This window comes from Hemitrygon akajei, chromosome 25, assembly GCF_048418815.1.
Source record: "Hemitrygon akajei chromosome 25, sHemAka1.3, whole genome shotgun sequence".
NCBI classification, from domain to species: domain Eukaryota; kingdom Metazoa; phylum Chordata; class Chondrichthyes; order Myliobatiformes; family Dasyatidae; genus Hemitrygon; species Hemitrygon akajei.
In genome coordinates, this window is record NC_133148.1 from 27,854,147 (window position 1) to 27,880,757 (window position 26,611).

The 26,611-nt window shown below is 42.6% G+C and overlaps 1 protein-coding gene across 6 annotated transcripts in view; it reads right to left on the minus strand.

Moving 5' to 3' along the window:
* LOC140716481 (ryanodine receptor 1-like) overlaps positions 1-26,611 on the minus strand; it is a 560,721-nt gene that overhangs the window by 127,116 nt on the left and 406,994 nt on the right. For all 6 annotated transcript variants that reach the window (XM_073029249.1, XM_073029247.1, XM_073029248.1 and 3 more), the window contains 6 exons: positions 19,308-19,478; positions 17,237-17,296; positions 15,865-16,002; positions 13,417-13,529; positions 9,506-9,602; positions 976-1,082 (listed from right to left, as the gene is read on the minus strand). In XM_073029249.1, the coding sequence (XP_072885350.1) occupies positions 976-1,082; positions 9,506-9,602; positions 13,417-13,529; positions 15,865-16,002; positions 17,237-17,296; positions 19,308-19,478 (686 nt within the window). The remainder of the gene's footprint in view (positions 1-975; positions 1,083-9,505; positions 9,603-13,416; positions 13,530-15,864; positions 16,003-17,236; positions 17,297-19,307; positions 19,479-26,611) is intronic.

The following is a 26,611-nucleotide window of genomic DNA, read 5'->3' on the forward strand; positions in this document are numbered from 1 at the left end:
CTGTGTAAACAACTTACCCCTGATGTCTCCCCTAATCTTCCCTCCCTTAATTTTGTACAAATGCCCTCTGGTGTTTGCTATTGGTGCCCTGGGCAACAGGTACTGACTATCCACCCTATCTATGCCTCTCTTAATCTTGTAGACCTCTATCAAGTCCCCTCTCATTCTTCTATGCTCCAAAGAGAAAAGTCCCAGCTCTGCTAACCTTGCTTCATATGACTTGTTCTCCAAACCAGGCAACGTCCTGGTAAATCTCCTCTGCACCCTCTCCATAGCTTCCACATCCTTCCTACAATGAGTCAGATGCATAAACTGTTTCTCCATTTCTGAACTCTCACTATTGAAAAACTTGGAAACACACAGTCAAATTTTAACCTGTGGTTCTCATACTTCAGGCAGTCACCCTTTATTATTATAACTGTATAGAGATTAAACCTCTACAATGTCGTTAACTCATACTGAAAAAAGATTCTTATCAGAAATCCTTCTATGCTGTTTTGATTGAGAATGCAAGTATGATGAAATATATATATACAAATTCAGAAATGTTGGAAGTTAAAACAAAAGCTAAAAAAAATGCTGGAAATATTGAGCAAGTCAGGCTGTATCTGTGGAAAGTGAGGTAATGCTTCTGGTCCTTCGTTAGAACGTAAAGAAACCTGAAATGCTGAGTGTCTCTCCTTCCCACAGATGCAGCCTGACCTGTTGAGTACTTCCAGTACTTTTTGCTTTTGCTGTACAAAACATCAGGGCACAGTCCGACGTTTGTTAAGATGTTTAGAACTTCTTATGTAGAGATTGCTAAAGTGGGCTGAATGAGAAATTTTATTTTAATCGCTTGAGATTGGTTACAACTCTGATGAGAGTGAAGGGAGCATTAATTCACCCTTTCCATTAAACCCACAGTGGGACATTTTAACAAAAGCTGCAAGTATTTTTAAAAATATTTGACAAAGTGACTATGCAAACCCACACCTTTTCTCAGTTAGAGCCGTGCGACTAAAGTGAAGAATCAGCTGGTGAAGTGGGTCAGGCTTTGACTCTTTTGTCTCTTCTTCTTCCTCTTCCTCTTCACCCGATTTCTGTTGACAAATCAGCCACAAGGCACATCAAGCTTGAATGAAGAGCTAAGCAAACTCCGTCGGGCTCCAGTATAGAACTTCACACGCGCGCGCACGCACACGCACACGCACACACACACACACACACAAATACATGCAAGGCCTTTATTATGCAGTATTCTGCAAAAGTACTCTTGCATTCCCGATCCATATTTTAATTAGATCATTCAAGTTTTACAAGCTCTTGAGGAATTGTTTCAAAATCTTGCAAGCTCAGATTCTGCATTCAGTCAAATAAACCATACTCATTATCTACAGTATGTTACATAAATTGCTGTATTTTTCTATTTTCTAGGCAGACATGACCTACATGAAGTGATATTTTTTAATAAACATGCATACACCACTGTTAATAAACTGTTAGATTCAGCAGAGGAAGAATTACTTCGTGAGGCAACTTTATACATTAAATTCTAGAAATACATCCTAAGCAGATGTATTATTTTATAAAAAGTTCCTACTGTATCTTTGCAAAATGGCTATTCAATTGGATGGATTTCCTGCAACGTGTCTGGACCTTCTTCTGTTAGAATAGATTGACTGCAAATAGGTTTCATATTTTAATTGGTTAGATGGAGCAAAGATGTAAGTCCTACAAATGTCCTCAATCTTCCAAAATGCTCATTATGTTATGTGCACCTGTTGGGGCAAATCATTCTGGAGTATCATCAGGCGGATGTGGACAGAGTGGGCAGATCATGGCATTTTTAGCATATAAAATTGATCAAAAGCCATTGCAACACTCTAGCAGAACAAACAGTGAACACCATCTCAGAACCTCATCAGCATTATTTAATGAACTACTTGCTGGTTGATTTCTTCCAACTATTCGACCTTTGGCTCCTGCACCTTCACCCAGACGTAGCGATAATGCAATGAAAACTCAGATAACTTTTGATCGGGTATCCTGATGGCTTGACATTTAGATCACTTGATGATGTTTCCCACACTCCATTTTAACTCACTAGGGCTCCAGGGTCTTCACTTCCTTAAAACTCACCTGGAGTCCAGACCCCAACTTCCTTTAAATTCACCAGGGCTTCAGGTCCTGTGCTTTGTTAAAACTCACCTGGGCCCAGTTCCTGTGCTTTGTTAAAACTCACCTGGGCCCAGTTCCTGTGCTTTGTTAAAACTCACCTGGGCCCAGTTCCTGTGCTTTGTTAAAACTCACCTGGGCCCAGTTCCTGTGCTTTGTTAAAACTCACCTGGACCCAGTTCCCTTGCTTTGTTAAAACTCACCTGGGCCCAGTTCCCACGCTTCTTTAAAACTTACCTGGACTCTATTCCTGCATTTCCTTAAAACCCTGGAAATTAAGTCCGGAAAATTTGCCAGCTGAGTAACACCAAAGTCTTGAAGGTGCCGGATTATCAGAGCCTTACAGTGGTAGGCATTACCCTTGTATTTCAGCACAGCTGGGAGAATAAAGTGTACAAACTACTGGAAAAGGGAGCAGAAAAAATGGCTCCCAGAAGAAAGGAGAGGGGAAATTACCTTAAGTTTCTTTTTCAAGAAATAAATGACAGCAGATTTTAACAAACGGCAAAGAGTATCTCGTGAAAAAATATCAGAGTAATACAAAAGGGGAATTGGGCTGGTCACCTAGTTATCAGGATATAAAATGAGAAGGCTTGGGAGAACATGGATGGGATAGAATTTGTACAAATTGCTGGAAAAAAACTCTCCTCAGCGTTTAATGTGGAAAAGATCATGGAAGCTAATGAACTGAGAAAAGTGAGTTGTGATGTCTTGGGCCAAAGAAGAGGCAATGGGCAGTCCTAAAGTACGTTAATATCCAGGTCCTGACCAAGTGCATCACTGGTCCTGGTGGGAAGCTAGGGAAGAAACTGTGGAAATCCTTGCAGAGGTACTTGCATCACTTTTAGCCATGGGTGATGTGGGTGGGTGAGAGTGGCTGACGTTGTACAGGTCAGGGAACTATAGCCCGGTGAGCCCGATTAGAGGATCAAGACATTTCAAATAAGGAAATAACTGAATAAATTCTTTGCCAGTCTTCTCTCCTGGTAGGATTAGTATTGGTAAATTGGTTTATTATTGTCACGTGTACTGAGATTCAGTGAAAAGCTTGTCGTGCAGATCAAATCATTACACGGTGCATTGAGAAAACAGTAACAATAAATGTGTTTCTTCTGCCTAATGGGAGAAAGGAGAGAGAATTTCTGGTGGGTGGGGTATTTCATCACGCTGCTGCTTTACCGAGGCAGTGAGAAGTAGAGATAAGACAAGGCTCTGCAGTTTTTTGTTGGTCACGTCCCGAGCAGTTGCCATGCCAAGCTTTTATACATTCAGATAGGATGGTGGCTTTCTGTGGTTCCTCTGATCACTTCTGCTGTAGTCGCTCAGCTCCACGTTCAATCTCCTCTGGGATTACCCAGAAATCCCGCCAACACGGCGGCCTTTGCTTCTCATTGCAGACGAAGGCAATGGATTAAGAAGATGTAAAACTTGCTGGTCTTCTTTAGTTAGCTAAACGTACCACCTCTCTTTGCCTTCCTGAGTGGTTAGCCTCCTACAGGTCCTGACTAATGGCCGAAACAGCACAGTTGTTTGTCACAAACATGAGAAAATCTGCAGATGCTGGAAACCCAAAGCAATACGCACAGAACGCTGGAGGAACTCAGCAGGCCAGGCAGCATCTACGGAAACGAGTAAACATTTGACGTTACAGGCCGAGACCCTTCACCAGTTGTCTGTCGGTGACTTCCTTCTCCCTATCTCACTTATGGAGCTATGAATGTTCAAAGGTTCAATATAATGTCAGAGAAATGTATACAATATTCCTCCTGAAATACTTTTTCTTCACAAACATCCACAAAAAGAGAGAAGTGCCCCAAAGAATGAACGATAGTTCAATGTGAGAACCCCAAAGTCCTCCCCCCCGCACGTAAGTGGCAGCAAGCAACGATCCCCACTCCCCCCCCAGCAAAAAAACGCATCACTACTGAGCACATGTGTGAGCTAGGCGGTAGAAGACACAGACTTGCAGTTACCCCAAAGGCTATCGCATTTCTTCCGGCATTTGACAAACGGCAGGTTCTCTCTGTCTCTCTAATACGGGAGAGGGAAGCGTCCCCCATTTTCACAGCGAGCGGGAGACATAACAACCACCCGCTGGATTTGTGGCCATCGTCTACCTGATGAATGTAGTTAATCTGCTGTAAACATTGCTGGCTTTGAACGATTGTGTGCTGCTGGAATAGGTGTACTCCAGGACTTCTATGTCAGTGACCTTCTCCGGCCAGGAATTGCTGAGATTGTGACTGCAGCAACAAAGGTGGAAGCTGTTCAGCTTTGTCTCACACCGTGCATGTCATCCAGGCCTTGCTATTAAACAGGAGTGTATGAAGACTAAAGCTTGGTAGGCTCACAGTTTGTTGTTCTCCATCCATATACAATGGCTCGACTTAGGCTCGAGTCAATTGAGCATCTTGATTTAAGTATCAGTTGACAGACAACACACACAAAATGCTGGAGGAACTCAGCAGGCCTGGAGCCCACATACGAGGGGTGATTGATAAGTTCGTGGCCTAAGGTAGAAGGAGTCAATTTTAGAAAACCTAGCACATTTATTTTTCAACATCGTCCCCTCCTACATTTACACACTTAGTCCAGCGGTCGTGGAGCATACGGATCTTGGACCTCCAGAAAGTGTCCACAGCAAGGGTGATTGGTAAGTTCGTGGCCCGAGGTAGAAGGAGATGAGTTATACAGCTCTCGTTACATGCACGTGCAGTTCAACTCTTTGAATGATTATGCAGAAAGTTTGAAGTTAATAATTCATCTCTTTCTACCTTAGGACACAAACTTATCAATCACCCCTGATGAGTTATTAACTTCAAACTTTCTTATGTTATCATGTATTGCTGCCGGAAAGTTAACAAGTTTCATGACTATGCCAGTGATATTAAACCTGATTCTGAATGTTAGTGGTGGGGGGATTCGTTAATGAGGGCACAGAAAAACATGTTTGTAGCTGAGAGTGAGACACTAGAATGGTGTAACAATGTGCTGGAGGAACTCAGCAGATCATGCAGCAAGTGTCGGAGGAAAGAAATTGTTGACAATTTAGGTCGAAACCTTGCATCAGCACAGAAGCTGCCTGGCCCGCTGAGTTTCTCCAGCACGCTGTTTGTTGCTCCAGATTCCGGCATCTGCAGTTTCTTGTTTCTCCAGAATGGTGTGTTACCTCCCTAGTTACAGGATTAGGAATGTTTTGGATCAGGAACATTCTGAAGGGCAGAAAGGTTCAAAGAACTAGTTCTGGAGAGTGAATTTAGAGAGATAGACAAAAAGTTAAAAAAAAAATCGAACTTCTAGGGTTCTAATCTCAGGATTACATCTTCTGCTACTTGCTGGTGAGGGTGAAATTAGGATAGGGCAGATGAATGGCTAGCTGAAGAGCTGGTACAGAGGGACAGAGCTTTGGGTACTTGGATCACTGGGATAACTTCTGGAGCAGGTGGCACCTGTACAAGGATACACCTCATTTGGAAAGGAACTCGGGAGCATTTACGTTAATTTTAAATTAATTTCATTAGCCACAGACAAGGTACCAGAGCGTGGAGGATGGCTAATGTTCCTTTATTACTGCATAATAAAAGGACAAACTCAGGTCAGAGAAGCTTGTGCAAATGCCTGAGGAAAATTCCAAGGGAAAGAAGTTGGAAGTCAGAGAGCAGCTCTGTGGAGGACCCCATTCCTCGCTGATCTCACCCGTTGAAGCTTTGAGATTGGAACACCGGGACAGCAGGCAGCGTGTTTGCTATTGGCCGGCTGCTGTCAGAGGCAGGCGATTCCCCCCCCCGTTTTGATGGAGAGTGAGAGCCTGTCGGTTCTCAAGATGGGAGGACCTGGAGAGGCAACATGGAAGATTGTAACACTGGAACAGTGAGCTGCTGCTCTCCACCCTTGTTGTTACAAGAGCCACCTCTCTCTCTCAATGCAGAGAGAGAGCCTTTTTCAGATACCAAAGTGTTGGGTAATGATAGACTCTGGTTCGGGGTCACTTTGGGGGGGGGGGGCTTCTGTTGTTGCTTGCATGTTTGGGAGGGCGTGATGGTGCGAGTGGAGGGGGTGTCGATGTTTTTGGGGCTGCTTGTGTGAAGGGAAGGGGAAGGGAGCTTCGATGTTTCTATCGTTCATTCTATGGGGTTTTCTGTTTTGTGGATGTCTGTGAAGAGTAAGAGTTTCAGGTTACATTCTCTGTATACATTCTCTGATATTAAAATGAACCTTTGAACTTTTGGGATTATTTTTTATATACATTTTAACTGTTTCCATAAAACTTCATCTAATTAGAGCAGTCCTTTAATTGGGCCAGAATATACTAGTCCCAATGTGCCCAATTAAATGGAATCCACTGTGTGTGTAAAATGTTATATATCTACAGCTAGAAACTGGGAATGAAACATATATTCCAAAAGTAAAATGCCTCAGGTGTTAAGAATGCAAAAAGCCGGAATGCTGTAAATTAAGAGCCTCATCTGTGGCGGGAGAAGCAGAGTTAATTTCTTATTTAGATGAGCGATCACTGAAGTGAAGAATCATCAGCCTGCAATATTAATCCTGACCTGCAGAGGGCAGTATTTACTGTTTTTCTCAAGCATGTATTCCACAGAGCTGTGCTAGTTCTGCATTCTTTTATAGATTAGAACTTGTTTGAAAGCCATTGAAACCAGCAAGACATGGGAAGTGACGTCCCACATGAATTAGTGCTTGGGCCGCTACAGTTTATTATTTTCAGAAAACAATAACTTGGAGCAACTCACACACAATGTTGCAATTTAGAGCTGTCAGTAGCTCATGACTGCAGTAAAATACAGAAAACATTCAGAAGCTCGTTGAAAACGCAAACAACGAGGAAATCTGCAGGTGCTGGAAACTCAAGCAACACACACAAAATGCTGGTGGGACGCAGCAGGCCGGGCAGCATCTATAGGGAGAAGTACAGTCGACGTTTCGGGCCGAGACCCTTCGTCAGGACTAACTGAAAGAAAAGATAGTAAGAGATTCCCCCCCTCCCCCACTTTCAAATCTCTTACTATCTTTTCTTTCGGTTAGTCCTGACGAAGGGTCTCGGCCCGAAACGTCGACTGTACTTCTCCCTATAGATGCTGCCCGGCCTGCTGCGTCCCACCAGCATTTTGTGTGTGTTGCCTGAAGCTTGTTGAGTAGGGATCTAATCTGCAGTTAGACGATATTTTAATGTATAGGTGATACACTGTAGATGGAAGAACAAGAGACCTTGGAAAAGAAGCACCCAATAAGCTGGGAGAGGGGGAGAGTGAACTGAGGCACAGTACGATCACCAATCACCGAATCTTATGGATTCTGGAGGAAATTGGACCTCCTGGAGGAATCTCACGCAGTCACATGAGGCCATACAAACTCCACGCAGGCAGGATCCGATGTCAGAAGTAAACCTGGGTCTTCGGAGTGTGAGACAGCAGCACTAATTGCTGCACCACCACAATAATCTTATTATTATTATTTCCACCATATGCAAATTGTTCTTCATTTTCAATATCTGATTCACGGGTTTTCATTTCCCAATGCCTTCAGTCATCCATCGATTTGGTATCGTTACAACAAGGGAGGCATGGTGGTACAACTATTTTTATGGTTACCCAGGAAAGACTGACCAGGCTGAGGTATGAAGCTGTTTGACCAGAGAGAGGTTATGGAAATGAAAAGGTTTGACAGGGTGGACGTTGACAATGTTTTCACTGTGGGGATACTTGGCGTAAATGCAGGATTCGCCAATAATCTCGTTCAACTAGGCATTTACAAGGAGGGTGATTAGAGTGCAGGAAACAGCACAGGAGATAACTGAGGCACCTGGCCGTGGTGCATTTGAGGAAATGCGAAACAAAGACGAGAGAGAAAATGAAGAGGGGTGTGAGGAGGTTCCACTGAAGCATAATTACTTATATTTGTACTGTTCTGTACTGCAACTACTATAAACTATGCAAAACTTCCAGGCTTGGAAATCTTGCTATGGTTAGAATGAACTTTCGTTATACCATCTACGCCAAGGAGAAGCATCTAGTACGGAACAGGTTCAGATACCTGCTGTTTTTGATCGAGAGTTATCGATTTAAGATTCTCACTCGGTGTTGACACAACAGGCTCAATGTCAGCAAAACAGAATAGCTGGTCATTTACTTCAGACAGGGGGAGTGGCGCACACGTCCCATTTACATCATTGGTGCTGAGGTGAGGAAGGCTGAGAGGCTCAAGTACCTACCTCGTCCAACCACAGAGGTGACACGGCCAACAAAGTCTCCCACGTCTCTATTTCCTAAAGAAGCTACAGAAATTTCGCACATCCCTTTTCATCCTCACCAATTTTTATCGATGCACTGTATGACAACTGCTCTGTACGTGACCACATGAAACTGCAGTTTATATAAAATATTAAATATTAAAATGGCAACAATTAATGTATTAGTGTGGCATTCCTTTGTCTGCTATTTTTTCCATAATTCAGGCTCAGTGCTTGGCTACTTGTGGCAAAGTATTTTTAAAATTGGTATAAAATCCAAATTGAGAATAGATGAGAATAAAATTGGATCTTTTAAAAGTATAAAGAACCATTGTTTACATTCTAGTGAAATATATTTTTTGTATCACCGATCAGCAGTAATTATATGATTGCTTAACAAAGTTGGATGCAGTATTTAATTGCAGTGTTACGAGCTCAGCTCATAATTATGGAGATTGCCGTAACCCTATGAACGTTATGCAGGATGAAATTAGGTCTGTAAAAAAATGGTCTGCTACGACGGAAAGAAAGTGGATATTCATTTATGGGCAAAAGCAAATTCGAGGACATTAAAATGAAGTAACATGCACCAATCATTCAGGTAGGTAGATAATCTTACTATATTTCTTCTATTAATCAATACCTAAAGCACAGTTTTCTTTTCAAATTGTATTAATTCATCCTACTCATCCCATATGCAATTAATTTTTCTAATTATTTTGGTATTACTTAATGCCCACATAATTCTAGTTCTAACTTAACAAGACTTTCAGACATCATGTATGTTCTTTCGGCAGGAAACTAGGCAAGTTAAGGATAAATAGGAAAAATAAGCATCAAGAAGAATGATTTGCAGAATTTTGTAAGTTTTTTTAAAAAACAAAGTTTAGCCTTAATTATAGCTCTGCCATACAAAAGGCTTCATTCCACGGACTTAGCTATTTCTGGTTTCCAGTGATGCAACACAGAAAGACAAGAGACATGGCATTGCTTGCCATAGACTTGACGCAAAAATACAAGCGACAGCAGATGGTGCAGAAACAGGGTTGTACGTACTGGTACAGCACAGCTGCATGCCAGCTCACAGAAACCAGTACTTACAGCCAGATCATCTATTAGTTTATCTTCAAACGAATGCTCCTCGGTGTCAATCCAAGAATTTCTATAACCTTCGATGAAGAGGTTACATGCTCGGTGCCTGAGGAAGGGTGAGATCGAAAACAGGAGGGTTTGGGAATAAAGACATGACTTAGTGGTTAAACTATCTTATCACACAATTGTTAGAGATAGCATTTGTACAATTTTGCTCCGCTGATAGATCAGAGAACAAGAAAGAGTAAATGCCTCCACTATGACTGTGACTGTTCGCCTACATTCGTGACAATAGTTAAGTGCAGCTATTGTCCGATAGGTTCAAGTAACTGCAAGTAAAACGAAGAAGGTTACAACTAAGCCTTTTCTAAGGCTTGTCATTCATATGATATTATTTTATTTATAGTGTCCTTGAAATTACTGTGGAAGTATAATGAGTGCTCAAACCACTTAACTGAAAGTCTTCTGACTGCCAGGATGAATCCAGATTTATTCCAATGGTAAAAAGAAATCAGTTCAGTTTACTTTCTGCTGGCAGTGACACTCCTTTCAGAATCCCTTTGTTTTATTTTAAACTACAACTTCATTTACCTCACCTTCAATTCCACTTCATTTTTGAAACTGGGAATGCCTGGTCATTGATAACACCCTCACATCTGACCAACTATTGACACTGGATTAATGCTGGCTAAATTAGTTTGTGTTTCGACTTGCTCTAATAAGAATTAGGGAACGACTTCAGTTCTTCAGCTTGTTGCTCTGACCATCAGATCTTGCAGCAATTGTACAACATACTTGTCAAGGGACCATGTGCATTGCTAGTTCTAAGATTTAGTGCCAGAGATTGTTACGCAAAGTCTACGTTACCATCAGTAGGTATACTAGACTTGCAAAGTCTGTTTCCTCACACGCTCTGCGAAGCCACAGTTCCAGATAGGCGTTCATGAAGTGATAGCTAACTTTAGGTCTGAGAGAAGAGGATAAAATTTCTACATTTGTCTCTGTGCCATAAAGCTGCTTTACAAGTTATTCAGCACCAAAGTTAATCACATCTGAGTGCTGCAGAGAAAAGGAGGTTTTCGTTAAACACTTTTATCAGCTTCTTGGTGCAATCTTTAAGATGCAAGAATTGCTAAATCTATATCAAACGACGCAATCAACAGAGCCAAACATCAACATTCTTCAGCTGAAGTCTCACTCCTACAGCTTGGAAAACGGAATCAGATCGTGGAGCTCTAATTACTAAACAGAAGGGTTGACATGAAAATAATGGCAATAAGCCCAGGCGTAATATCAGGTACGCCCTTGCCCTCTTTCTTCAGGCACAGGGAGTAACTGAAATTCTAGGCTACAATATGTACTGTGCGTATCAAATACATAAAATTTCTGAACACAAGAAGTTCTGCAGATACTGGGGATCCAAAGCAACACACACAAAATGCTGGAGGAACTCAGCAGGTCAGGCAGCATCCATGGAAATGGACAAGCAGTTGGCGTTTCAGGCCAAAACTTTTCTTCAGGACTGGAAAGGAAGGGGAGAAGACAACAAAATAAAAAGGTGGGGGGGGGGAGGGGAAGGAGGATAGCAAGAAGGTGATAGATGAAGCCAGGTGGGTTGGAAAGGTAGAGAGCTGAAGAGGTAGGAATCAGATAGGAGAGGAGAGTTGACCATGGGAGAAAGGGAAGGAGGAGGGGCACCAGGGAAGGTGATAGGCAGGTGAGAAGAGATAAGAAGCCAGAGTGGGGAAGAGAAGAAGATAAATGCAGGCAAATATGGATGGAGGTTCATGATTAGCGGTGTTCCACAGGGATCTCCCTGGGCACCTGCTGCTTGTGATATTAAAATGACCTGGATGAAATTGTAGATGACTGGGTTAGTAAGTTTGCAGATGACAAACATTGACGGTGTTGTGGATGCCAAAGGAGAAAGCAGATATAGATCAGCTGCAGAGAATTGGTAGATGGAGTTTCATCCAGCCAAGTGTGAGGAGCTGCACTTTGGGAGATCAAATGTTCACAGATGATGGCAAGGTCTGTGACAGCATCGATGTACAGAGAGTCCAACTCCATCGCTCTCTGAAAGTGGAATCAGGAATATATATTGCAGTTTTATAAAACTCTGGTGAAGCTGCATCTGGAGTAGTGCATTCTAAGGTGCAGAGGTTATGGAGAGGCTGCAGAAGATGCTTACCATTATGCTGCCTAGATTAAAGGTATGAGCTGTAAGGAGAGGTTGGACAAACCTAAGTTCATACATATTGATATAACATTGGATAGTACCGCACAGTAACAGGCCATTTGGCCTACAATGCCAAATTAAACTACAAGGGTGACGGATAAGTTCGTGGCCTAAGGTAGAAGGAGTCAATTTTAGAAAATTCTACCTGAGGCCATGAACTTATCAATCACCCCTTGTATTCCCTGCTTTAAAAAAAGTCCAGTCTTTCCTTAGAGCTAATACTCTCTAATCTAAAAACATCCTGATAAACCCCTTCTGCACTCTCTCCAAATTTTCCACATTCTACCTGTAAGGTGGTGTCTAGAACTACATCCAATATTCCAAATGTGGCTTAACCAAAGTTCTATACACCTTAACTACCGCCCTATACACCAAGGGCCTGACACGTACTCGTTAGGTTCTTCCTACATTTGACCTCCCTAAGGGTAACACCTCACAGTTGTTTGGATTGAACTTCATCTGCCATTCGTCCAGCCATATTTCCAACTAATCTACATCCAGCTATATCCTTTGACAGCCTTTCTCATTATCCACATTCCACTCATTTGTGTGTCATTTACAATCTTACTAAACAGCCCCCCTACTAAAATAGAGGCCCCAGCATTCAGCCCATTGGAACACTACCAGTCACAGACATCCAGTCAGAACAAAACCCCTCCACCACTCTGCACCATCTTCTACCAAGTTAGAATCTAGTCTGCCAAGCCAGCATGAATCCTATGTGTCTAATCTTCTGAATCAGCCTACCTTAAGGGTTATGATGAATGTTTTAATGAAACCAATGTAGACAACATCCACTGCTCTACCCTCATAATAATTTCTTATCACTTCCTCAAAAAATGCAATCATTCATACAACCTGACTTAACCACCACAAAGTATGCCTAATACGTCCATGCCTTTCCAAATGTGAGTAAATCACATCGCTATGAATCTCCTACAACAACCTCTTTACCAGTATGAGGCTCACTGGCCTAAAATGTGCTGCATTAATCCTAATTGACACTATTCTCAGATTCTCTGGCACCTTGCTTGTGGATAAAGGTCCTCATGAAAGCTCCAGCAATCTCTTCTCTTGCCACAATTTCCAACGGCAGATACTACTAGGTTCTAGATCTATCCACCTCAATGTTCTTCAAAAGACTTAATATCTCCTTATCATTGATATCAAGGTGCCCTATTATAGCAACCTCCTTCTCTCTGATCTCATTATCCTCCATGTGCTCTTCATTAGGGAATGCAAATGCAATTTTATTCCTCATCCAGGCATGAATCCCGTCCTGAATGTTGGTGGCCTCGAGCCGTCCCTATCTGCCCACCTGCTTTAAAAACAAATGGATAAGATGCTTCGGGATTTTCCTTAATGCCACCCGCTATGGATGTTTCATGCCTCCTTTAGTCCTCATGCTTCTCTAAGTCCTTTCTTCCTTCCTCGATGTTCCTCGAGGGCCCTGTCTGATTCCTGATTCCGAAACCCTGTGCTTGCTTTGCTTTCCTTTTGTTCAAATGTAAAACATCTCCCTCACCTTAAACTGAGCTGACCGCAGGATAGTCGGCTTAATTCACTGCCAACGGGCAAGCAAAATCTAATAAGCAGCAGCCGTACATGGATATCCTACCGGATGACAACCAGAAACAGAGCAGATTTTCTCTGCGTCTGTGCTTCTTCTGTGATACCTTACCTTGGCAAGTTGTAAAGAGGGGTCATGCGGAAACATGCTACCACAGCTCTCCGACGTTGCTTGGATAACAGCTTATACCAAACCATCTTCTTGGACTTGAAAGGATGCTCTGTCTAAACATCAATGATTATTGGCAAGTCAAAAACAGTACTGCTCTCAATCAGTATTTTGATGGTATAACGTTAGATGTAGCGGACATATTATGACTCCATTTCGTAGTCAATGACCGCAGAATCTATCACGGCAGTGATATTTGAAATTAAGATATCTTCTTGAAGTACCTACTGACAAATTTGTCAGCTAATTAATTAATATAGGACAGAATATATTGCAGAGTCATCGAACAATACAACATGGATACAGGCCCTTCAGCCCAACGAGTCCAGGCTGACAAAGTGCTCACCTAGCTAGTCCTAATTTCCTGGGTTTGGTACTTATCTCTGCAAGACTCCTCTCCCCAGCTATTTTTCCTGTCTCAGACACTTCCTCGTTCCATATAATCACCACCTTCTGCATGAATAAGCTGTCCCTTGGTTCCCTTTTAATTCTTTTCCATCTCACCCCAAGACCCTCTAGCTTTGGTCTACCCTGCCGTGGGAAGAAGCCTGGTGTCATCTACCTTATCTATGCCTCTCATAGATTTAAACATTTCTAATAAGCTCGGCCCCTCTTTTTTTCCATGTTCCAAGGAATACAGAAAGAGCCTGGCCAATCTCTCCCTATAAATCAGGCTCTCTCATCCCGGCACACCCTGCTTTCCAGTGGATCTAAGTATAGGTCTTAAATGCCAGGTCCATCGCACATCCTCTCTTTGCTCTCCTAAGAGTAAAATCTTCTACTCTTTTATTTACAGTCATCAAGGGATTGATCTAATCCCAACCTCCTATTTGTTGGGATTTCTTGATTTCTTTGTTTTTCTCGACCAAAGTTTCATCATCCCTAAACCTGCCAGGTTTAACCTTCAGCAGAACAGGAAAATGCTGCTCTAGCTATCTCACTCTTAAAAGCCTCCCACAGCCCATTCATTCGTTTCTCTTCAAACAGGCTCATATACAGTCAACCTCTCTAATCCTCCCAAGGTTAGCCCTGATCCAGCTTAGAAGCTGTGCATCTGTCCTATTTTTCACATCACTATCTAAAAATGATAGACTTCTGGTCACTAGAGCCAAAGTGCTCCTCGATTGCCACTTCCGATCCATGCCCTGCCACGTTCCCTTCGCGGAGGTCTAGTAGTGGCCCCTCGTGAGCCGCATCTTCTATATTCTGACTCAAAAAACTTTCTGGGACACATTTCACAAATTCCACCCCGAGTGGCCCAGTCAGTACTGGGGAAATTAAAAATATTCCATTAATAGAATCCTATTATTCTTACAACTGTAACCAATTTCTCTAAAGTTCTCAAGGCTGTTGGAGAGTCTATGATATAGTCCCATGAGAGTGGACCTCCTGTTTTTAAGATGGATAAACCCCAGGATGTCATCATTAAGTAGTGTCGTTGTGTCTTCCCTTTTTAAAAAGGCTATACCCCCTCCTCACTTCCCTGTACCTCCGTCATGCCAATAGCACCTGTATCTTGCAATATTGAGCGCCAGTGCTGTCCTTCTCTCAGCCATGTTTCCTCAACGGTTATAACATCCCAGTCCTCAGAACTAATCCACACAAGTTATTCTGTCTTACCTGTTAAACCTCCAGCATTGCAATAAATACAGTTTAAATTAGAATTGCTTTCCCTGCCTTTACTGAGTTCCTGGCTATCCTGATCTTCTCACAGGTTACTGCATTATCCCATAACTTGCTCCTGTTCAGAGTCCAACCCCCATGCCAATCTAGTTCAAACTTTCTCGTGAAGCATTAGCAAATTTCCCTGCAAGGATATTGGTCCCTCTCTGGGGAGGTGGAAAGAGTATAGGTGGTAGGTGGAGGAAGATTAACAATGATTTAAAAATACAGCACCAATGTTGCTATTTAGCCATAGAATCATAGAACATTACAGCACAGAAACAGGCCTTTTGGCCCTCCTTGGCTGTGCCGAACCATTTTTCTGCCTAGTCCCACTGACCTGCACCTGGCCCATATCCCTCCATACACCTCTCATCCATGTACCTGTCCAAGTTTTTCTTAAATGTTAAAAGTGAGCCCGCATTTACAACTTCATCTGGCAGCTCATTCCACACTCCCACCACTCTCTGTGTGAAGAAGCCTCCCCTAATGTTCCCTTTAAACTTTTCCCCCTTCACCCTTAATCCACGTCCTCTGGTTTTTTTCTCCCCTAGCCTCAATGGGAAAAAGCCTGCTTGCATTCACTCTATCTATACCCATCATAACTTTATATACCTCTATCAAGACTCCCCTCATTCTTCTACGCTCCATTTCTTTATAGGTGCACTCTTTCACACACTCAGGATGACTGACAACAAAACAGAGATGACATCTGCTGGATGTCTATACCTGCTCCAGGTGGAACAGGACGGCAGAGACTTCCTGCACCCGCTTCACTATCTTTTCAGGATTGTTGCTATCTTCGGCTTTGCCAGAAATGTCCTTGTACAGTGCCATCTGCCATCTCATAGAGGAAGAGTTTTCACACTAGGAAACCGAATAAAGAAAACAAATATGTTACTGATACGATATAGTTCATCTACTCTATAAGTTACTCCAGCCTAATTAACTGAAGAGGGAGAAAAAGTGGATGAGATAAAGCTGACTAAACTCTTTAAAGAGTACAGATAATAAGATTTTCAACAGATATTTCTCCTGCTATTGTCTGTAAGGAGTTAGTACATTCTCCCCGTGACCGCGTGGGTTCCCGCCGACAGTCCAAAGACATACCGGTTGGTGGGTTGATTCGTCATTGTAAATTGTCCTGCCATTAGGCTAGGGTTAAATTGGGGGTTGTGGCTTGAAGGGACGGAAGGGCCTATTCTCCACTGTATCTCAGTAAATAAAAAAATAAAATTTAAGAAAAATAACAAAATGAGTACTGGTAATAGAGCAGCTGAGTCTGGGGAATTAGTACAGATGAATTAAATAGGAATTTTGCATCAATTATCACTACAAAGGTCACAGAAACAGCTGTGAATTTGTAATTGAAAAGTTGGGGGAATTGTGGGATTTACAATCACCAGGGAACCTGTAGAAAATTGCCTAAACTGTGGGCTGCCAAGTCCTGATGGGCTTCACCTTAAGGTTAATGAGATACATGATTTTAATTTTCTTAAACTAAATTTGGGAAGTTTCACTTCCATGGAATGATAACCCTTCTACTTAAAAAGAAGACAGGATCTACAACGTACTGGGCAGAGAGCTTGCGGAACAGAGAAAATTTCAGAGGGTATTATTTGATGCATTTCAGGACTCTTAAAAAAATCAAATTAATCTGGCAAAGAGAAGTATCAGATTCCTATTATCATGTTTTGATTTCCTGTCTAAAATCTGAGCACTAGTTTGTACTTCTTTCACTCTGCTGGAATATATTCTCAACTTTTCTCAATGATGCGTGGCTGAAGTGAGGTGGGGATGAAACACGCTCACATCCTGACACTGAGAAAAAGCTGCCAATAATAGGAGCCAGGGGTTGACTCCCCTAATCAGCAACTCCACCAAGACTATATAAATTAGGCAATAGGTGGACAATCCTTTCAGCCCAAGGTTCTTCCATAATTAGACCTAAACAAACTAAAGGCCTGTAAGCCAACGAGAGGAAAAATCTGTTCAAACTATGCTGCTGGTAGGGTTTGAAATTCATGGTTGTCTGAAGATGCATATTAAAAGTATTAAAACATAAGTGCCTTTTTGTTGCTCTGAAAGTACATTCCTTTACCTTTTCCTGCAAATGGAGATTGTTGTGGAGAAACTCTTGCACCTCTTCATCTGTATCTTTCTGTCAGATCGTAAAGAGAGACAGTAAGTTGGTGCCACATCAAAGAAAACAGCAAAACATTAAACTTAAAATTGACAGAAATACAGTACTTTGGTTTAAGCTGCTTTCAGAAAGGTAGGAAGTTACTTTTAGCTATATGTAAAAAGGAGTTGTAGAATTCTGTTGAGGGGTTGTACACAAGCTTAGTAAGCTTTTTAGAATATTTCTTCATAACGCAGAAAGGTAAATCCATAATTCCTGACTCACAAGGCGGTGGTCAGAGACATGGCACTGACCTATTCAAAGCCTGGCTCCAAAATGCACATATGCAGTTGGTTAACATGTAATTTTCAAAATAAATGTATGTTACAATTAATGTAGTGTTTGATGTTAGAAGCCTTTGAATATGAAGCTCCTATAAGAAATCATTCTTATTCTTTAAGAAGTTTAAGAGACTACTAGACAGGTATATGGAGGAATTTAAGGTGGGGGGTTATATGGGAGGCAGGGTTTGAGGGTCGGCACAGCATTGTGGGCCGAAGGGCCTGTAATGTGCTGTACTATCCTCTGTTCTATGTTCTCTTTGACTCTCCCTGATGAAGGGTGTCGGCCTGAAACGTTTATTCCTTTCCACAGGTGTTGTCCGACCGGCTGAGTTCCTCCAGCATTTTGTACGTGCTACTCCCGTTCTCCTTTCTATTCTGAGCTAACAGACAAGTTTTCCTCTGGCATACGGGCCTAGAGGTTTTTCATAACGCGTACACCAGTAGTTGGAAGGTGAGGTAACACAACTGAGTTTGGTCTCATCTTTCCACTGATGATCTGTCCGTGCAGAGTTTGCACGTTCTCCCTGTGTGGCTGTGTAGGGTTTCCCTTGAGTACTCAAAAAATACAGCATTTCAAAGTCATGCAAGCCAGTAAGTAAGCTGACTGCAGGATGAGGGTGGGCTGCAGTTCGCCACTGGGCTTGGATGGAGAAGAGGTTACAAGAAGATCAGTGAGAAAGCAGGTTGCTTCGTGAGCTGACACAGACTCGAAGGGCTAAAGTGGCCCTCTGTCTACAGCATTTGTCTTATACGATCTCCAAAGTTTGATAGATGATAAACACACACATCAATATCATCACTGGCATGTTCCGCCACAACAGACAGGATCTCCCGGTTGCCACCCACTTCAGCTCTGCTTCACATTCCCATTCGGATATGTCCATACATGGCCTCCTCTACTGCCATGATGAGGCCAAACTCAGGTTGGAGCAGCAACACCTCATACACTGTCTGGGTAGTCCCCAGCCCCTTGGTATGAACATTGAATTCTCCAACTTCCGGTAATTCCCTCCCTCTCCCTTCCCCTATCCCACTTTCACTCTGCCTCCCCTTCCAGCTGCCTATCATCTCCCTCATGGTTCCGCCTCCTTCTACTACCCATAGTGCTTTCCCCTTAGATTCCTTCTTCACCTTTCCAGCCTAACCCCTCCCTGCTTCCCCTCCCCCACCCCTTGATCTTTCCTCTGATTGGTTTTTCACCTGGCACCTTCCCACCTTCTTTATAGGGCCCCTGCCCCCTCCCTCTTCAGTCCTGACGAAGGGTCTCGGCCCGAAATGTTGACTGTTCGTTTCCACGGATGCTGCCCCACCTGCTGAGTTCCTCCAGCGTGTTGTACGTGTTGATTGGACCACAGCATCTGCAGCGTGCTTCGTGTTTACTCATCTCTGGCATTATGTGCTGAGTCATTTGATGTGGATGATCATGGCCTTTGACCATGACTGTCCTTGACAAATTTTTCTATAGAAGTGATTTGCCATTGCCTTCTTCTGGGTAGTGCCTTTGCAAGATGGATAACTCCATTATCAATACCTTTCAGAGATTGTGACACTGATTGGGGGGGGGCTAAGTGGGTGCCACACTTTGTCCAAGGGTGATCTGCAGGCGAGCGGAGGGAAGGAGTGCCCTACATCTCCTTTGGTAGAGAGGTATCTCCTCTCTGCCACCCAACCACCCATCAACATATACCACAAAATTCATCACCTACCAAGGCATATCTTGTCTTTGCTATGTTAATGAGCTCCTGATCAGCAGGTGAACACATGTTTAGGCCAATAGGAAGCATTTTTTTAAGAGTTGCCACAATCAGCGACGTCTGTATGGAGTAACGATCGCCCCTCCTCTGTTTTTTGGTCCTTTCTTGGTCAGACCCTCCTGACTGCAGTTAACAACGAAATAAATGATTATAAAATCACAATTAATACAATGCCACTTATCAGATTATAATAGGTAAGTTTAAGATGCAGGTGAAACAGTGGTTAAGTTGTCAAAAAACAAAGAATAATTAGACACACACCTCCCTAATGAAGCCTCTCCAGTAGGCAGTACAATTGAAAAAAATGTAGGGCCTCACACCAATTTTTGCTGCCCTTTCAAAAGGTTAAAATCCTTTCACCATAGTGAATTACATAAATGTATGCTAAAGAATATAATTGGTGAAAAATTCTACATTTTACATATTTTGCCTAATTGGTGTTAAAACGTTTTAGGCCACAGTGATGATGTTTTAAATTATTGCCATAAATTGTGGAGAATACCAGTCAATCATAAAGTTGAGCTATAATAAAAATGCCCGTAGAATAGACATACTTAGACAGGGTTTAAGATAAGAACATGTCCAATCCATTTAGCTTTTGACTGAAATAATTAAATTTAACTACATTCAAAAAAAGCCTAAATAACAGTGCCGGTTTCCAGAAGCATCATGAACATCTCCTATCTGAACCCCTGTTTATTCAGACATCACCAATACATGCAACATTCAGTAAATATGGGCATAACATAAACTTCAGCACCTGCAACTTGTGCTAGGAGAGGAAGTTATTAATTAGTGCCAGATATTAATTTCTCTCAAGGACCTAATTCAAATGACCACTGATCAAGTGAGTTCCATAGGTTGATTATTCAAGAGTCAGGGTAAAGCAGATTATTAAAACCAGTGAACAGCAGACTTTCCAGCAGAGATCAATGGAAAACAAAAGGTCCTTCTTGAACCAGATAATAAATTAGAGCACAGAGACTAAGATCAGATCATGAAACCAATGTGAAGGAACAGGTAAAGATTTCAACTCTAGTTGCTCAGAAGAGACCAGGCAAACTTCAGGTTGCAGAGAAAAGTTTAGATGTCTCCTGGTCCGCACATCATTTGTGAAATCCAGTCACATTCACCGTGAGATGACAAAATGAACTTGAACTTGGCATATGTCCTGGGCTGAAAGGTAGTCTTTGGAAACCTAACTCACCGCAGAACAGCAGCTGCCTCCCACCCACCCCATCCTTGTCTTTGTCGGTCTGTACATGTCATACTACATTGGCTCATGTGTATAATTCCTATAAATGGACTATGACCTTAATTAGAAGACTAACTGCGGTGAGGGAAAGCCAGACTTGTATCCCCATGAGGCGTGGCTGCTTTAAACTTTCTGGGCTTTGATACTAATTTGCAATAGACTTTGTTGCCCGCTTCAGGCAAGAGTCACTGATAAACTGGTGGTAGTTTTGGCTGGAACTTGTGGTAACGGTCTCCAGTGGAAATAGATACTGAGACTGGAGGAGTAATCAGGTAATCATGACGCAGGATGAGAGAGAAGATTGGGCTTTGGTGATCCAAGGTCTTCTTCTGAAGTTGAGAGAAATTCTCCTGCCCCACTCACAAGGAAATTTAAATGGCAAAGCACATATTCTGTATTCTTCCAAATGAGATTTACCAGCATGTAAGTGGTGTCTGTGTCCAAATAAAGCAATCGTCCATTTGACATAGGACTGATGGCTTCCTATGGGTGAAGACCTCACACCCTACCAGAACCTAAGTTAAAATAGGGGTGGTCATAAAGAGAAATTAGGTACTCTTCCTCCATTTTACACTCCTGTCCACATCAAGCAATCCACTTCAGTGATGACAAATCTGAAATAAAACCAGAAAATGAAGGAACAGCACCACAGGCCATTTCTCCCCCAGTACCTTTCCAGGCATGGAGCATTTTCTTTCCCTGTTGCTTTACACCTGCGGTCTCATGTTTCACTGCAAATGTTAAGGTAACGACTTACATCCGTAACCTTGAGTCAATTAAGATAAGACCCTGAAACCGAAAATGTTGATATTAAAACTGGTTAAACACAAGAAAGTTCTGCGGATGCTGGAAATCAAAAGCAATACACAAAATGCCGGAGGGACTCAGCAGGTCAGGCGGCCTCCGTGAAAAAGAGCATGCATCGATGGAAGGGAACACCCTTCCCTCCACTTCCCTCTCAGTCCTGCATGAAACGATGACTCTTCCGCGGATGCTGCCTGGCCTGCTGAGCGCCTCCAGTGTGTGCTGCTGAGCAAGCAGAGTGTGCATGTGGGAAGTTCTAATGGGGGTCAAATCATTTGTATGAGGTTTCTGATCAAAACTCTGTGAACGATGTTTGGTGAGTGGGCTGAGTTGGAAATGGTGAAATTGATCAATGGCAGAATACAACAATAGGTCACGAATCAGCCACTCTCATTTTAAACGTCTCATAACTTACTTTTGTAAGAATGTATATAAGATAGGATGCTAATATATTATCATCTATTTTCCTCTGCTACTGAAGACAATTTAATCCAGTTGTGTAGTTCTGATAAGAAATACATGTAATGGAACTGAAATAAGTTTAAAGAGCTCAAGGTTCCTTTCATCTGCAGTACATGGCCATGACCGGATTTCTTGGCAACTTCCCAACTATCATAAGCTCTGGATAACTTTGATGCTGCTGAGTTGATTTTACTTCTGTTTAATGAATCTATGAACATCAAATTGTGGATGAAAACAAATTTAACCATGAAGTCTTCGTATGATTCTCAATAACGTGCATGTATACATCAAATCACAATACCACAACATTAAAGGACTTTAGCAAGTTGGAGTGAGGTGGGAGGGAATGATTGAGTAGCAGGTCAGCAAGCAGAGGGCTTGAGGGAAAGGTAAACGTTACGACAATTAATCCTGAAAAGAAAGATGAGAAATGCCAATTAGTAGGGAGGGGATTCTTGGGCCGAAATATGTTTTGTTTTCAATGCAAAGAATATTACAGGTAAGGCAGATGAACTTAAAACCTGGATCAATACATGGAACAACCACGTTGTGGCCATTACAGAGGCTTACTTGCAAGAGGGGCAGGATAGGCAGCTTGACATTCCTGGGTTTTGATGTATTAGATGAGATAGAGAGGGAGGTAAAAGAAGTCATAGACTCAAAGAGCAGCACAACACAGGAACAGGCCCTTTGGCCCATCTAGTCCATCTTGATTTGCATTACTGCCCGCACCCAGGCCACAGCCCTCCATTCGCTAACTGGACTCTGTTTTGGGAAATGAGCTTGGTTAGGTAACTGGCCTTTCAGTGTTCGCAACTGCTTAAGTTTTAAGATAGTTATGAATAACAATGTCTGGAACTTGTGGCAGGGTAAAATATGACATTATTAAACAGGAGCTTTGGGGAGAAACTGGGGGGGGGGAGCTGTTATCGGGCAAGTTCATAACTGAAATGTAGGATTTGTTTAAAGACCAACTGATCAGAGTTAAGGAATGATATGTTCTGCTAAGCGGGGAGGTCAAGGATGGCAAAGTAAGGGGATTTCGGATGGTGAGAGAGGTTATAAACTTAGTCAAATTAATAAGAGGGAAGCAATGTAAGGTTTAGGAAGCTAAAATTAAATGGGGTCCTTGAGGAATATAAAGATAGCAGGAAAGAACTTGAGCAGGGTATTAGGGAGGACACGGGCTGGCAAACATGATTAAAGAGAATCCCGATGTACTTTACGTTTACAATAAAAAAGAGAGGATAACCAAGGAGCGGGTAGGAGCACCCAAGGATAAAGGAGGGCATTTATGCTCAGAAATTAAGGATGTGGGCAAGGTTCTAAATAGTACTTTGTATTGGCATTCACTGAGATGGAGGACAGAGGATAATAAGCACAGTTGGAGATTAGGAAGATGGTGGTGCTGTCTTCCTTATCTCAAAAGGTGGTGCCATCTTCCTGATGAAGAACATTAAGGAGGATAAGTGCCCAGTGCTTAATGGGATATATCCCAGCTGATTGAAAGGGGGAAGAAATGAGATTTCTGTATCCTCTAGCAACAGACAAGGTCCTGAGGACTGGAGAGGAGCCAACGCTTTTCCTTTGTTCAAGAAGGGACATAGGGATAATCCAGGGAATGATAGGCCAGTGAGCCTCATGACAGTGGTAGGAAAGCTGCTGGTGAGGATACAGAGGGATAGGCTCTGGACACACTTGGAAAAAAAAGACCTGATTAGGGACAGTCAGCATGGTTTGCGTGGGGCAGGTTAACTTGAGGTTTTTGATGAGGACGACTGATCGAGGTGGGCCAGTGGATGTTGTCTGCATGGATTTTAGTAAAACATTTGACAAAGTCCCTCATGGTATTGTTGCAAGGACATGGCGGTGGAATGAACCCAAGTGCTGAACATGGGCGCGGAGGCTGAGTAGGGAGGCGTTACGGTCGTAGTGAGCGTGGAATTGCTGCCAAGGGAGTCTTTATCCGGACTCTTGGCTTTAGTAGAAATTTCAGGAATGATGCTAGACTAGAACTGATAGTCCTAAGAACCATGAAACAAGGTTACTCACACCAGAGTCGACCAACAAACTGGCAGCTCCTTGTTGTGATCAGGAGGTTTTTATACTGCATTTGTTGATGGAAAGCAGGTGTTTGTAGTTAGTGGAACCTGGGAATGATTGGAACTAAACGAGGTGATTGAGGCCCAATTCCTGAGGTAAATAGCCAGGTGGGCGATTGCCAGAAGGGGCCGTGACAGGTATGCCAAATCAGAACATTAAGATGTATAGGATCCAGGGTGACTTGGCTGTTTCAGATTCAGAAAATGCTTTTTTCTCCCCGTACAGGGTAGAGGTTAATGTTTGATGGGACTTAGCCTGACTGCAGGCCCGTGACGAGTGAAGTTCCGCAGGGGTCGGAGCTGGAGCCTCTGCTGGTTGTTATTTTAAAACAGACTTGGACGAAAATGTGGATGTGTTGCAGGTGATACAATGATTGGTGGATTTGTGGACAGTGTAGGGAGCTGCCGAAGAATACAGCAGAATATAGATCAATTATAGGCATGAGCAGAGAAAAGGTAGATATAGCTTAACCCCAGCAAGTGTGAGGTGCTGAGATTTAGGAGGTCTCATGTAAAGGTAAATATACACTTAACAGCAGGACTGTTAACAGCATTGATGTACAAAGGGGTCTTGGGGGTCCAAGACCTTTGCTCATTGATTATAGGGTGGTAATGAAAGCTGATGGCATGCTTGCCTTCATTGGTGGGTACACTGAGTATAAGAGTATGATATTAATATTGTAGCTGTGTAAAACTTTGTTTAGGCTGCACTTGGAATTATGGTTGCCCCATTATAAGAACGATGTTAGAGAGGGTAGAGAAGAAACGTACCAGGATGCTGCCTGGATTAGAGGGTATGAGATATAAGTTTAAGAATAAGGGGTAGGCCATTTAGAATGGAGTTCAGGAAAAACTTTTTCACCCAGAGAGTTGTGGATCTATGGAATGCTCTGCCTCAGAAGGCAGTGGAGGCCAATTCTCTGGATGCTTTCAAGAAAGAGTTAGATAGAGCTCTTAAAGATAGTGGAGTCAAGGGATACGGGGAGAAGGCAGGAACGGGGTACTGATTGTGGATGATCAGCCATGATCACATTGAATGGCAGTGCTAGCTCAAAGGGCCGAATGGCCTACTCATGCACCTATTGTCTATTGAAAGGCTGGACAAATTTAGATTGTTTTCTCTAGTGCATTGAAGGCTGAGGTGAAATTTGTTAGAAGTTTATAAAATTTATGCCTCTCATATAAAATTATGAGAGGCATAGATAGAGTAGATAATCAGTCTATTTCCAGGGGTAGAATTGTCAAGTACTAAAAAATATGCCTTTAAGGTGAGAGACGGGAAGTTTAACGGCGATGTGTAGGACAGTTTTTTTTTAAGATAAAAATTGGTGGGCTGCCACTAGTGGTAGAAACAGATACATTGGTGGCATTTAAAAGGATATTAGACAGACTCATACATATGTAGGGAATGGAGGAATATGGATCATTTCAAGCAAAAGAAATTTAGTTTAACTTGGTTTTGTATTTGGCTCAGACATGGTGGACCAAAGGCCTGTGCTGTACTGTTCTGTGGGACACTGTTTCATAAAATTAAATAAAAACAGCTAACTTGGAAATTAACAGCAGAATCTTCAAATTTCAGAAAACAATTTTCAAATTCTTCAGTGCTGCATGTTTTGTGAAGCACTTAGAAATGACTCCTCTAAGAGGAAGACAGACTTGTCGTAGGGTTTGGAGGCTTGTGTGCCTCAGTGACCCAGAGAGCTATGTTGGCTGGTAGGGTCAATCATGCCGAACAGGTCAAAGGGTAGAGGCCAGACTAAGAGTGGTCCACCAGTTCTCCGGGTTTGGGGGTTCAGCTCAGGATTAAAAACCCTGAATGAGACTGAGAATGCGAGAAAATGAGAGAGAGGGGGAGAGAGAGAGAGGGACAGGGAGAGAGAGGGACAGGGAGAGGTAGAGGGAGAGGGAGGGAGTGGGAGAGGCCAGACTCCCATATCACTCTCCCCACCCCATTCAGGCTGTCCAACCAACTACTGCCCATATACCCTTCTGATCTATCACTCAGCTTTAGGTGAACTCCTTTGTGCAGTGTATGACAGATCCTGACTCTATGCTGTGAGTACCACTAAATCTTATCTATTTGTTTATTGAGATACAGCACAGAATAGGCCTTTCCGGCCCTTCAAGCCATTCTGACCAGCAATCCCCGATTTAACCCTAGCCTAATCATGGGACAATTTATAATGACCAATTAACCTAACTGGTACGCCTTTGAACTGTTGGAAGAATGGGAAGAATGTACGAACCCCTTATAGGTAGCAGTGAGAATTGAACCCGGGTCACCTACACTGTAAAGCATTGTGCAGTAAGTGATGGACCACAAGCAAAATAATGGCTAGGGCATTGTTAACCAACTGATTAATGCTCCTCTGAGAATGCTGATGAATTTTTGCAACACTTTCTATTATTAGAAACATTCCTTTCATTGTTTACTTACGCACTTTTTAACCTGAGCCAAGGTAGATGTTTAAAACAGACACACATTAAACAGAGACGCGTAGTGTCTATGAAGGGCAAGGGTTGATGTTTCAAGCTGTGATCCTTCATCAAGACTGGAAAGGAATGGGGCAGAAGGCATCCTTTCTAGTCCTGATGAAAGGTCTCAGCCCAAAACCTTGACTGTTTATTCC